The sequence below is a fragment of the Cibotium barometz genome, chromosome 3 (genome assembly GCF_041138505.1).
Source record: "Cibotium barometz isolate CiBa-2024 chromosome 3, ASM4113850v1, whole genome shotgun sequence".
NCBI classification, from domain to species: Eukaryota; Viridiplantae; Streptophyta; class Polypodiopsida; order Cyatheales; family Cibotiaceae; genus Cibotium; species Cibotium barometz.
In genome coordinates, this window is record NC_141048.1 from 16,913,790 (window position 1) to 16,926,691 (window position 12,902).

General features: G+C 42.0%; 1 protein-coding gene across 1 annotated transcript; it reads left to right on the plus strand.

Annotated features, from left to right (window-relative positions):
* The first annotated feature begins 322 nt into the window (after nt 1-322).
* On the plus strand, nt 323-2,325 carry LOC147639772 (uncharacterized). The gene has a single exon (XM_086773873.1). The coding sequence runs from the start codon at nt 421-423 to the stop codon at nt 1,768-1,770; it is 1,350 nt and encodes a 449-aa protein (XP_086629999.1). The 5' UTR covers nt 323-420; the 3' UTR covers nt 1,771-2,325.
* The last annotated feature ends 10,577 nt before the right edge of the window (nt 2,326-12,902 follow it).

Here is a 12,902-nt window from a genome sequence, read left to right on the forward strand (position 1 = left end):
TCTTTATTAAAAGAAAAGGTTTCCCCGAGTGCACGAAAATTTCTTGGAAATTTCTTGCAAAAGGGTCAAAATCAGGTCACTTTTGGAGAAACGTCCAACCTAAGGCCTAAATAATAAAAATGGTCGTCATGGGTGATGTGGGGTGAAATATATAAATACATATAAATTCACACGAACAGAATTGTTTTTTTAATTAAGGAGGAAAAAGAAAGCTTTCGGGGTGGACGATTTTTTTTAAATTTTTTCTCTCTCTATCGCTCTGCGTGGACTTACGAGTGCCTTGCGTTGCACGAGTTACCTGGTAGAAGTCCTCCCTTTCCTACTTGTATCAGAACTTTCACATTTATATATACCCCCATTGACACCATCACTGCAGAGAGCATCCATCACTCGTATGAGCACCCTTCTTGGAATTCCATCATGTCAAGCTCTCCCCCCTTTGTGACCGCTCCTTCAAGCCCCTCTTCTTCTTCTGCACCGAGTCAGGCCGGCCAATTTGCATCTCCCCAACTGCAAAACAACATGATCAGTGTGCAATTAGCAGCTAATCTAGACCAGGGTACATCATCATCATCCCAAGCTCATGAGGCGTCCCCCCTCCAAAGCTCAGCCTGCAAGGGTCGCAACGCCTCCTCTCTCAGCACAGGCTCCGACTTTGAGTTTGACTTTTCCTGTCTATCGGAGATTAATGAGGATCCACCTGTTTCTCCTAAGCTAATTCGCCCCTCAACCGATAATTATTGGGCAGACCTCTCTAATAATGAGAGATTAGAGGTGATCATGCAGCAAAGTAGAGAAGCAGCTTCTTCTCCTTACAGTCCTCCTGTGGCCGTCAAGCAAACTTCATCTCCTTCTTCACCCTCTGTCAGGCACCTCAAAGATGAAGAATTAAGTGGCGATAATTACACAGCCTGTGATTTTCATAATTGCAGCTCGTCATCGTCGGCTCCTCAGACGCCCGTTTTGCAACAGAAGCAAGCTGGGGCGGCGCAGCTGATTCAGCAAGGGCGCCTAAGCGTAGATAATACATCATCAAGGGGTATAATTAATATCGATGATCAGAGAAGGCGCAACAGTTCTGTGCTGGATAGGCGAGCTTTTGGGCTGTCCCCACTTATGATGCAAAAGGAGGTGTACTTAGCAGGCGGGTTAGAGAATAATTCGCACTTATCACCCTCACAATCGTCATCATCATCTGATGGATCATCTGCAGCGCAATCAGTGGATCTAAATGAAGAGTTTAATGACGATCAGCACATTAAATATACTAGTATGGATCAAGCATCTTCTACAAGCAAGAGTATGAAGAAGAAGCACAGAAGCGCATTCAAGGATCTTCTGGGGTGGACCATAATTCCGAGTAATAATTCAAGAGCGTCAGAATCTCATCATAATCACTCCAAGTACGCAAACCCGAAATTCGAATCGCCAAGGCAATCTACATCATCTAGTTCAATTACCTCTCCTAAGCCTCATTACTTATTATCTGGATTAAGCAGAACTGCCCCCGTCAGTCCTACAGCTTCGCCTGCTCGATCACCCGCAGCTGCTGTTGCAGTGAAGCATCACACCCCCAGTACACTAGCTGGCCGCTCATCGCCCACTAGATCTCCCCGAGGGCCACCTACGTCTCCCCACGCGCTCCACTACAAGCAGCAGAAGGCCCGCTCAGACGAGCTCCGGAAAAAAACCTTCTTGCCCTACCGCCAAAATCTCCTTGGTTGTTGCGCCCCCATGTCCCATTCCAGAGCTGTCCAACAAGTCTGGTAATTGAGTCCAGCCTCGCTTGTCCGCGCAAATTCATCATAAGCCGAACTGGGCGCCGTCCCCTGCTCCATGGTTCACACGTGAGAGGTAAAACATTGGACTGGTTCACACCTGAGAGGTGGCTCGTCTTTTTTTTTTTTTGGATGTTAGGGGCACCCACACGCCTAGAATTTGAAGGGCACCCCTATTTTTTTTTTCTTTGGAAGGTTTTTCCTTAACTAGCTTTTCTTTATGAAGAGATTGGAAGGGCATATAACTAAATTTCCCAAAACCCTTCCCTTCCTTTGAAGGGTAATTGTGTTTTCACCCTTCTTGTGAAGTTCTTGTAAAGGTTTTGACCCCCTTGGAAGGGTACTGCAACCTTCAAATTCTAGCCCTGGGCACCCAATTCAAAGTAGGGATCCTATATGTACAAAAAAGGCAACAGCTATTATGTTTTTCTTACTTATTGTCTCTCCAAAAAGCATGATCTTATGCACAAAGACATGATGTTATCGCACAAAGACAAGCATATTGTTACACGTGTAGCTTGGTTCAAATAAAGTAAATTTCAGGTTATTGTCTCTCCAAAAAACATGATGTTATGCTACAAAGGCAAGCAGATTGTTACACGTGTGACTTGCTTCAAATAAGGCTAATTTTTAATACCAATAGAGCTCCATAAAATGAGTGAAAAATAAAAATGAATGAATAAGTCAAGTAGATGTTCTTTTTTTTCGAAAGCTTTTGTAAAGTTTTTATCAAACATTACCTAGGTACAAGCGTGACATCGATTTTTGGGATAAAGCCACCACGATTTTTTATTTTTACACATGTGGCAAGGTCAATTTCTAGCTATAAGCGTGACATCGATTTTTGGGATAAAAGCAACCACAATTTTTTATGTGACACTGACATCAACATGGTCACTTTTTAATTTTAAAAAATGCGGCTCTAAAGCCACCACGATTTTTTTATTTTTACACGTGGCAAGGCCAATTTCTAGCTACAAGCGTGGGATAAAAGCCACGATAAATTTTTACATGACACTAACATGGTCACTTTTTAATTTAAAAAAATATGGCCCGCTATTCTGAAATTTAAAAAAAAATCACGCAATTGCATGCTACACTGTTCACATCATCCACCACAACCTCAACAAGCATGTCGTTGTCTACCTACTCTCTAGTAGGACGACTATCCCTATGTCCCGGGACACTCCCACGTGATACTTTATTGCATGCCATAGAAACTCAACTCCATGTACATTGGAGGCCATCCTAGATGGCAGCATGAAGTACGTGTGACAGTAGTGCACCATCCCTTCTTGGACTCCCATGGTTGCCATTCCGTATAGCGAGTCTCTATACTTCGGGCAGTGTTCACAAAAAAACATTTTTTCCAACAATTTAAAAAACCTTCAACCTCTAATTTTTGTAGGTTTTTTTCTTAAATTTTAAAGGTTTTTTTTAGCAAAATTATAACTAAAATCCTTTAAAACTTCTAGGTTTTTGTGAATTGTTATTTTGAAATTTGAAGGTTGTTTTTTAAAATTTGCCATTCACCTGACACTAAATCTCGGTTTTTCGTGAACTTCAGGCGACAAGCATAATAATCAAATTCTACAAGGCCTCCTCTAGGATGTGCATGCCCGTCACCTCCAAGCGGAGATCGTGTATAGTATCTGTACATACTTGTGGCCTTTTCGCATGTAATGCTGAAACTTCTACCTCTGCCTTCTTGCTTTCTCCTACATACTCAATCAACATACGAATACATGGACACGGAGCAGTTCAACCTCTTGTCTAGCACGGAACGTCTTCGCTAAAACAAGTACACAAGCTCTCGATCGCAAAAAAAAGCATGCAACGACGTTTAACCTCTATTATTATTTATTTATATTTAATTAAGTATTAGAGCTACCTCTATTATTTATATTTAATTAAGTATTAGAGCTACCTCTATCTTAGCATTTAGCCTAGGAAACCTTGCTTATCTTAGGAATTTCATCCAAATCTTCTCCTCTTCTCCACTAGAGAAAGAGAGATCTATGACTCTTTGAAGTTGCTTTCTCCATAGTAAACTCTATTGACAAGTCACCTTCTACTAAAGCTCTAGGTAGTGTCATCAACATAGGAGGTCCTTTCAGTATTTAGATAAGTAAAGAAGGCTGAGAGTTAAACAAGAAATCCAATGGGGCATGACTTGCTACTCTTTTCTACAACAAATTACGACATGCTGAAGATATAAAATTCATGAGAAGAAATGAGCTAAAATTAGTGATGCATAAGAAAGAAGAAACTTACAAATCATGCAAGCCAAGTTGCCTTTCCCCGCGCCAGAACCATACTTTGTTGCGCTATACTTTTGCAACAACTGACTAGCATGCACCACCTTTTGTCGAGGGTATTGAGTACCATCCCTAGCTTCTTTCTTTGCTTTCTTCCACTCCTTAATCAAGCAACATCTGTTTTCCTTCTCTAGTTAACGCACCTCCTTGCACGAGACTTCCTATTGTTGAGTATCTTTATAATGTGATCCCTAACCCATTGGTTGAAAAAATGCATGTGTGTTGGATTCGGGAATCGCTCATGTATGCATTGTGTCACATATATGAAGTCTTTATCCTTTTTCTCCCCCCATGGTTTAAAAGCATATTTATAAGTTTGATTGACTACTTGACAAAAGTCCACCCCATCTCATCCATAAAAGGCCTGCCCTCCTCATAAAGAGAATAATGTTAAGGAAACCCTACCCTAACTATGTCGTGTGAAGTTGTCTATTCGTCGAGCTCAAGAGCTCCACTGTAGCCGCTCATCAATGCCATTCTCCCGCTCTTATTGTCACACCGAGGCGGTTGCTCTTATCCAACGGGTGATGCAAGCACTCTCGCGAAGATCATGTGGGATCTCCGTGGAAGAGGATCGCGTTGGCTAGCCTAATCACGAGAGAGAGAGAGAGAGAGAGAGAGAGAGAGAGAGAGAGAGAGAGAGAGAGAGAGAGAGGGAGAGAGAGAGAGAGTAAGTGATCAGCACTAATCATTCGGGTGGTTGCAAGATGAGGTTATCTAGTTTCACTTAGTGGGCGCCCTTAGCTTTAGCTTGAAAACATGCATTTTTTCAAGAAGAATAGCCAATCTCTCCTAGTTAGCCAAGGAGTTTCACTTCAAGGTCTGCTAATGAAACATCATATGCAAAGTTGGGCACCTAAAACTATAATTTGATTGAATATCCAATAATTGCAAATCCCCTTTTCTTTGGGAACCAAAATTGTATACAGGCCCTGTTAGAGGTTTAGAGACCTGTACACTGAATATGAGTAAATTGCCTATAACTTTTACATGATTACTCATATGATGTTCCCACTTTGCATATCACAAATTCAAATAACATAGAGCTTAACTTGGTTTATTGAGTGATTTTTTATGTATTCTACTATTTTCTATATCATTTAAAAGGCATTAGAATTGTTTAAAAAAATACTATTTTGTCTTCCCACCACATCTACCATTTAAAATGCTCAATTTGTATGGATCTAGTGATGATTAGATTGGGGAATATTAGTAGAATGTGGGTATAAGGTAAAATTACAAATCTAACGGTTGGATTTTTATAGATTTACTTTGGAAAATTTGGTATGACTGTTAGAGGTCCATTTAATCAATTGTAATTTCATTCTAGGAAATAAAATATTAAATATTTCTATCTAAAAACTCTAGGGATCAATATACTTGTTGCCATGAATTTATTAAAAACAATTGGCTTAATTTGAGTATGGGAAGGTCCATTTTCAATCCTCCCAAGTAAAAATTCCCATATTGTGTCCACTCTCCCCTTTTCAGGTCTAAATCCAATCCTAGTTAGGTTTGGAAATCTAGGCTTGGTAAACTTCAAAGCCTAGATATCATTCCATGTGTGAGGCTTGGGTAGGCACAAATCTTATATATGCATGCCACTTTATGTCCACATTAGCTTCGAGAGGATCCACATAAGCAGCTTGCCACCTCACCTTTCCACCTCCACCCCCATGTCAACATGGTCAACCTAGTTGACTCCCCACCTCATCATCCTAGCCATCATTAATGCCACATCTTCTTGCCACCTTTGCATGCCACCTCGCACTTGGTGACATGGCATGCCACATCAGCCATAATAGTACCACATGTCAAGAAAATACCACGTATCATGCACACATGTGACATGTGGCACCTCCTTCCCACCTCCCCTTTTTTTTTTCAAAAACATATTTTTGAAAAAGTTAATTTGGTAATTTAGAAAAATAAAATATAAAATTTTAAATAATAAAATATATATGACTTATTAATATAAAAGAATTTAAAATCACTAATTTTAAAGGATTATATTTTGGAATTAGATAAATAATATTATTTTTAAAGTTCATGTTACTTAATTTAAAAATAATAAATTTTTAAATTTAATATTTCTTAAAAATATTTTATGTGTAGGATAAACCTTTGAATAAAATTTAAAAAAATACATTATAAAAGAAAATACAGTTATATAATTATAAAACAAAAGATACATTTATATATCTAGTAATGATAAATATTTAGACTTGTTAATAAATATTATTAATAATATTGATTTTTAAGTGGATAATAGTTTATCTTTAATTATCTTTATGTTTATCTTAATTATCCAATCAATCTTAGATAGGAAATCCAATGAGATTTGAAGTGGATAACCTATTTTTCTTATATAATCACACATCTCTAGTACTATCCCACACTTATCTCTAGTACTATCCCATCATTGAGCCTTCATAATTTTTACTCTCTTAGCTTCCTTGAGAATGGGTTCTCAAAGTCATAGGAGTCCAAAACGTGATAGGACTAGACTTCCCTCCATCCACCGAGTTCAAGAGGACGAGAGAAAAAAGGGTAGCTCATGAGAGAAAGAGAGAGTGGAGAGCACGTCAACGAGCAACACCTTCCATTTTGGAGATGATCCAAGCCTTGCTCTTCCACTTCCTCTTCCTCCACCCTCTTCCCCCCCACTACCCCTTAGTTTAGATAATCCACATGAACCCGCCCTTCGTGAGCCCCCTTCTCTTCCACAAGAACGCACCCCCCTCCTTTGGTGGGTGCCCATAGTGTGGATAGGAAAGAACTATCAAAGTTAGGGGCGCATCGTCGTGCCCATGCAATCTTCCATTCCTATTTCAAAGACCTCACGGCTTCATCACAGGCATGCATGCTTGATGCTTTGATCGATCTGCCCAACATGGCCAACTGCAGGGTGCTTTCTGACATTGGAGGTCGAAGAGAAAGGAGAGTTGGCATGGCGGTGCTACAAAGTGTTCATCATTCCTATACAACTAACAAGAAGAGGAAATCTGCGGACGCTTTGGCTGCTCGACTCGACAAGCTATTGCGGGCAGCCATAAGTATCTCCCAAATGAAGGGTAAGGTGAGTGCCACATCTCGCATCCTTTCCATAGCATCACATTCACTTAGAGTTGGGTCTATTAGATGGCAAAGTTTAGATGCCAATGAGGTTGATGCTATGTGGGCGAGTAGTGGTCGTGTAGCTAGGCATGATCGCCTACTAGATGAAACCACTAGTGCCTTGATAGAAAGTTTTTGGGAGGAGAATTGTCGTGCCTCGCCAGTTTTCAAGAAAGCTTTGCGTGAGAGTGACAAGAGGAGTGTTCATTGAGCACGGTGCTTGCTTTCTTGAAATGACCCAAACCGAGTTGTATTCTCAGTTTGTGGCATCATATCCAGAGCTTAAATTTGGGTAAAGGTCATTTGAGGGGTGTAAGCCTTGGTTTGTGAGGGACTCATGTCAGCGTGACACATGTTGTTGTCACTACCATGTTGAGTTCAAATTTTTTATGATGTGTTCGTTCTGTTCTCTTAGTGGGCATAGAGAGTTGCATGGGTTTTCTTTTGACGCCCATAGCATGATTGTGACAGGCCGGTTCTACCAGCAAATTCGACTTCATCGAGGGAGTCTTGAGTTCCAGCAATGGAAGTGGGAGTTACAAGCATTTTAGTTCTCTCATCTAGTGGTTGCTACCAGGCTCACTCTTGATTGAGTACAGAGTCGAAAACACAGTTCTCGCCCTCGTTTTCGGCATTCGAGTGGATGACCATGAGAGCATTCTAGAGAAGTTGAGAGCTAGAGAGGGTGCTGCTAACTAGATCTCAATCTTGATAGTGACTAAACTCAGACTAGCTGGGTTAGCTCACTTACATTGTACTTAGATTTATTGGGGTGACTAACCTCATAATAGTTGGGGTAGCTCATTTTCATTATGCCTTGATCTTTTGAGTTAGTGGCTAGGTTAGCTCACATTCTGATGTACTAAGTTGATGTTTTTATCATTATGAGTTTTCTCATTATTATTGATATGGTGACCAAACTTTACAAGCATGTGGGGGTGTGTCCCTCCCACATGATTGCAAAGTTTGGTCCCCATTGGAGCATGTTTGGGTGTACGATAGTACGGGGAAGACCCGGATTTTCCATGGCCTCTTAAGTACCAAAGCGACTTGTGAAATTCACACTGGGCATTAAGAACTGACCCAAACATGCTCCGATGGTGACCAAACTTTGCAAGAACGTGGGGGTGGGTCCCTCCCACATGCTTGCAAAGTTTGGTCCCTCTCGAAGTATGTTTGGGTAGTACGAAGGTATGGGGAAGACCCAGATTTTCCATGGCCTCTTAAACACCAAGAGACTTTTGTGAAATTCGCAAAGTTTGGTCCCCATTAGAGCATGTTTGGGTACGATGGTATGGGGAAGACCCGGATTTCCATGGCACCAAAGAGACTTGTGAAATTCACACTGGGCATTAAGAACTAACCCAAACATGCTCCGATGGTGACCAAACTTTGCAAGAATGTGGGGGTGGGTCCCCCCCACATGCTTGCAAAGTTTGGTCCCTCTCGGAGCATGTTTGGGTAGTACGAAGGTATGGGGAAGACCCGGATTTTCCATGGCCTCTTAAACACCAAGAGACTTTTGTGAAATTCCCACTGGGCGCTAAGAACTAACCCAAACATGCTTTGATGTGGTGACCAAACTTTGCAAGAATGTGGGAGTGGGTCCCCCCCACATGCTTGCAAAGTTTGGTCCCCATTGGAGCATGTTTGGGTTCGATGGTATTGGGAAGACTCGGATTTTCCATGGCCTCTTAAGCACCAAGAGACTTGAAAAATCCACAGTGGGTGCTAATTAGTAACCAAAACATGCTCCGATGGTGACCAAACTTTGCAAGCATGTGGATGTTGGTCCCCCCCACATTCTTGCAAAGTTTGGTCCCCATAGGTGCATGTTTGGGTACGATGGTCTGGGGAAGACCATGATTTTACATGGCCTCTTAAGCACCAAGAGACTTGTGAAATTCACCTAAGAACTAACCCAAACATGCTCTGATGGGACCCCCACATGCTTGCAAAGTTTGGTTCCCACTGGAGCATGTTTGGGTACGATGGTAAAGACCCGGATTTTCCATGGCCTCTTAAGCACCAAGAGACTTGAAGAATCCACACTGAGCACTAATTTACTAACCCAAACATGCTCTGATGGTGACCAAAATTTTCAAGCATGTGGGGGTGGATCCCTATTTGGGTACAATGGTATGGGGAAGACCCGGATTTTCCATGGCCTCTTAAGCACCAAGAGACTTGTAAAATTCGCACTGGGTGCTAATTACTAACTTAAACATACTCCGATGGTGACCAAACTTTGCAATCATGTGGGGGTAGGTCCCCCTCACATGCTTGCAAAGTTTGGTCTCCAGTGGAGCATGTTTGGGTACGATGGTATGGGGAAGGCCCGGATTTTCCATGGCCTCTTAAGCACCAAGAGACTTGAAAAATCCACATTGGGTGCTAATTACTAACCCAAACATGCTCCAATGGTGACCAAACTTTGCAAGCATATGGGGGGCCATGGAAAATCCCGCTCTTCCCAATCGTACCCAAACATGCTCCGATGGTGACCAAACTTTGTAAGCATGTGGGGAGGGTCATCCCGCTCTTCCCAATCATACCCAAACATGCTCCTATGGTGACCAAACTTTGCAAGCATGTGGGGGGGGGGTCCCCCCCACATGCTTGCAAAGTTTGGTCACCATAGGAGCATGTTTGGGTACGATTGGGAAGAGCGGGATTTTCCATGGCCTCTTGAGCACTAAGAGACTTGAAAAATCCACACTGGGCGCTAATTCCTAACCCAAACATGCTCCAATAGGGGGACCAAAATTTGCAAGCATGTGGGGGTGGTGCGTCCCCCCCACATTGGTGGTCGACGTGCACGTTGAGGAGGCTCTGCCGGTTGTGAGGGTCATCGAATATCTACGGGGAGGTGTACCTTAAAGGCGGGATCATGAGCTAGTGCTGGTGTACTCGGGAGCTCAAGAGTCCCAGAAGTTGCTATAGCCCTCTCCCTCTCTCTACATTGTGCTACTACAAGATGTCTCTGTATGTAAATCCAAAATCTGTAATTAGCAATGGTATGTGCCTACTACCACTCTGCGTCGTGTAAGCTCCTCTCCTGCTGTAAGGACATGCTGTAAGGACACGCTACTCATGATGAGAAGCAGCACTACTTCCAGCACCATCACCCGAGGTGCCACTAGGACCAGCACCACCCACACGCTCGTATGCTATGAGCTAGCTCTCGTGAAGGACTCTCTAGTATACATCAAACTCGTGTGCACTCCACTCAATCTCTGGAGGCACCTCAAGCTCCTGATCTCTGTCTCATGGACAGCGTTGAGCCCCAAGTCAATAGTAGCTGAGGTAAAATCAAGAGGCCTGCCAGTCCTAGCATCTACTCGAGTGAAGCCCGGGTGAAGATCGTGAATGTCCAAAACTCTATATGGCAAGGTCGACGCGTGCGCAACAAGAGGGACATGCTGAGAAGCGTACTAGCCCCGGTGATGCAAGACAAATGTAAAAAATGTCCACATCCCAGAGCATATCCACCAGTACTGTCAATGTCCTCGAGACAGAGAGCGCAGCAGGCATCACGGAGGAATGGTGGTACATCATCCTGAGAGGTCGTCGAAAAACCTTTGTGTAGCGGGCTGTGGATATAGAGGCAAGTAAGCCACTGTCACATCTGAGGATCTACGGAACTCCCAAACATGCAGCATCAACTGCTCTGCCCTATGCTGTGTAATCCGCTCCATAATCATATGCTGCTCCGCCTCAGCTCTAGAACTCTCTACCTCAATCCGAGCCTACGCAAAAAGTAAAGCATACAAATAATTGATTAGTCTCTCTCATTAGGTATTACTTAAAGAAATTTATAATTTAGGATCTTAATTATAACTTTTTTATGTACAAGAGAAACCTACTTGCTGGATGTCAGACTCTCTCGTATGCCGTGCCTCTACAGTAGCTGCCTCTGTGTTAAAACCCTAAGATCTCTTTAGATAATTGTTATGCATAAACATGCATAAATCAGGCATAAACTCAACCACCCAACCCCCCGAGCCCAAGGGATGCACACATGAATAATAATGAAATACTTCATACCTCTACCTTGATGTCCCATACCATCAAGAGGTATAACTCCAATCCAATAGCTTGTAGCTATAGTGTGAAATGGTAGATGAGTAGATATGGACCTCTACACTAGAGACCATAGCATAAGCCTCCAAGCCCCCCCAAGCCCCCTTGAGTGTGTCCCATGTCCCTATTATATAGGAGGGTCCTCAAGTGACTCTTGACTTTCCATTCTCCATGTGTGACCCTTGGATGCCTGACCCTAACCTTAAACCTTAGGTTAGTCCTAACCCATGCTCCACTAGAGCTTGTTCCCATGCTCCCATGCTCACAAGCCTAATGTGGATTAGCCTTCTAGTATATGCACACATAATGTGTATATAACATAGCACACATAATGTACATATAACATACTTCCCCTCTCTCAAAACATTGCACTCTTGCAATGAAAAGAAGGAGAACTGCACTGAACAATCTCAACCGACTCCAAGTCGAATCCTCTATTTCCCTATCTTTCCACCTAATTTTAACCTCAGGGATTAGTCAACTAGAAAGTTTCCTTTTCCTGAATTCAAGAACCTTATCAGGTTCATGTGGAACATAGGATAAATAATCGACTTCAACGAGTTCTTGAGGAGTAACTGTGTTATCCTCGCCTCCCAGTTCCCCTTTCAATCTATTGATATAAAAGACTGGATGAACTCTAACATGTGGAAGTAGTTTTAAGTTTAAACGCAATCGTGCCAATCCGATGTATAATTCAAAAATGGACCACAATATCTAGGAGATAAATTTGAGCATTTTTCCATTGATAAAGTTTGAAAATCTTTAGGAACATTAAAATAAACCAACGCTCCTAGTTCAAAAGACCGAGATAAGCGTCCCCTATCAGCATAAAACCGTGCCCTATCTTGAGCACTCCTGATAGAATCCCGAGCTTCGGTCAGCATTTCCTGCATATCTCGCAAGAAATCCCTCGATGCATCAAGCTAGATGTCCTTAAGACCGACATCAATAGGTGCCCTGGGTTGATACCCATACATAAGTATGCACGGACTAAAACCAATAGCCATATATTTAAAACTGTTATAGGCAAATTTCATCATTCGAAGATATTTTTTCCAATATGATGATTTTCTAGAGACATATGCACAAAGCATATACACTATAATCTGATTCATACGCTCTGTTTGCCCATCAGACTACGGATGATCAGAGAAATTCACATTCAAAGTAACTTCCTCGTTGTAAACCATTCGGAATAAAGTAGGAAAAATATCAACATAGAGAGTCATTAGTGTCTCGAATGAGTTACATATGTCCATCCGTAAACAATCAGGTTGACTATATAAATCACCTAGAGTACGGAACTAGAGAAAGAAATGCCAACAAAGGAAGAATCCAAATTTCCTTATCCGAACACAAGATAAACTTGTTTGAACTCTAAAGAAAGAGATTTCAACAAGTGAAAATGCCGATAAGATTACTCTCATCAAAACATGCAGGCTATAGATAAAAGAAGTTTATCTAGAGAATGCCCATACTATAACTTCTAGTGAATTTAGAAAATGAGATTGTCGTTGAATGTTGAGGTCAACATGCTAAGTGATGTAAGCAAAGCAACAATCTTGAGCCCAAATTATCCCATAAGATAATATATGTGAGGGATCAC

What these genes read in the sequence shown, in the direction of transcription:
- LOC147639772 (XM_086773873.1), top strand. Translation starts at nt 421, where the DNA reads ATGTCAAGCTCTCCCCCCTTTGTGACCGCTCCTTCAAGCCCCTCTTCT.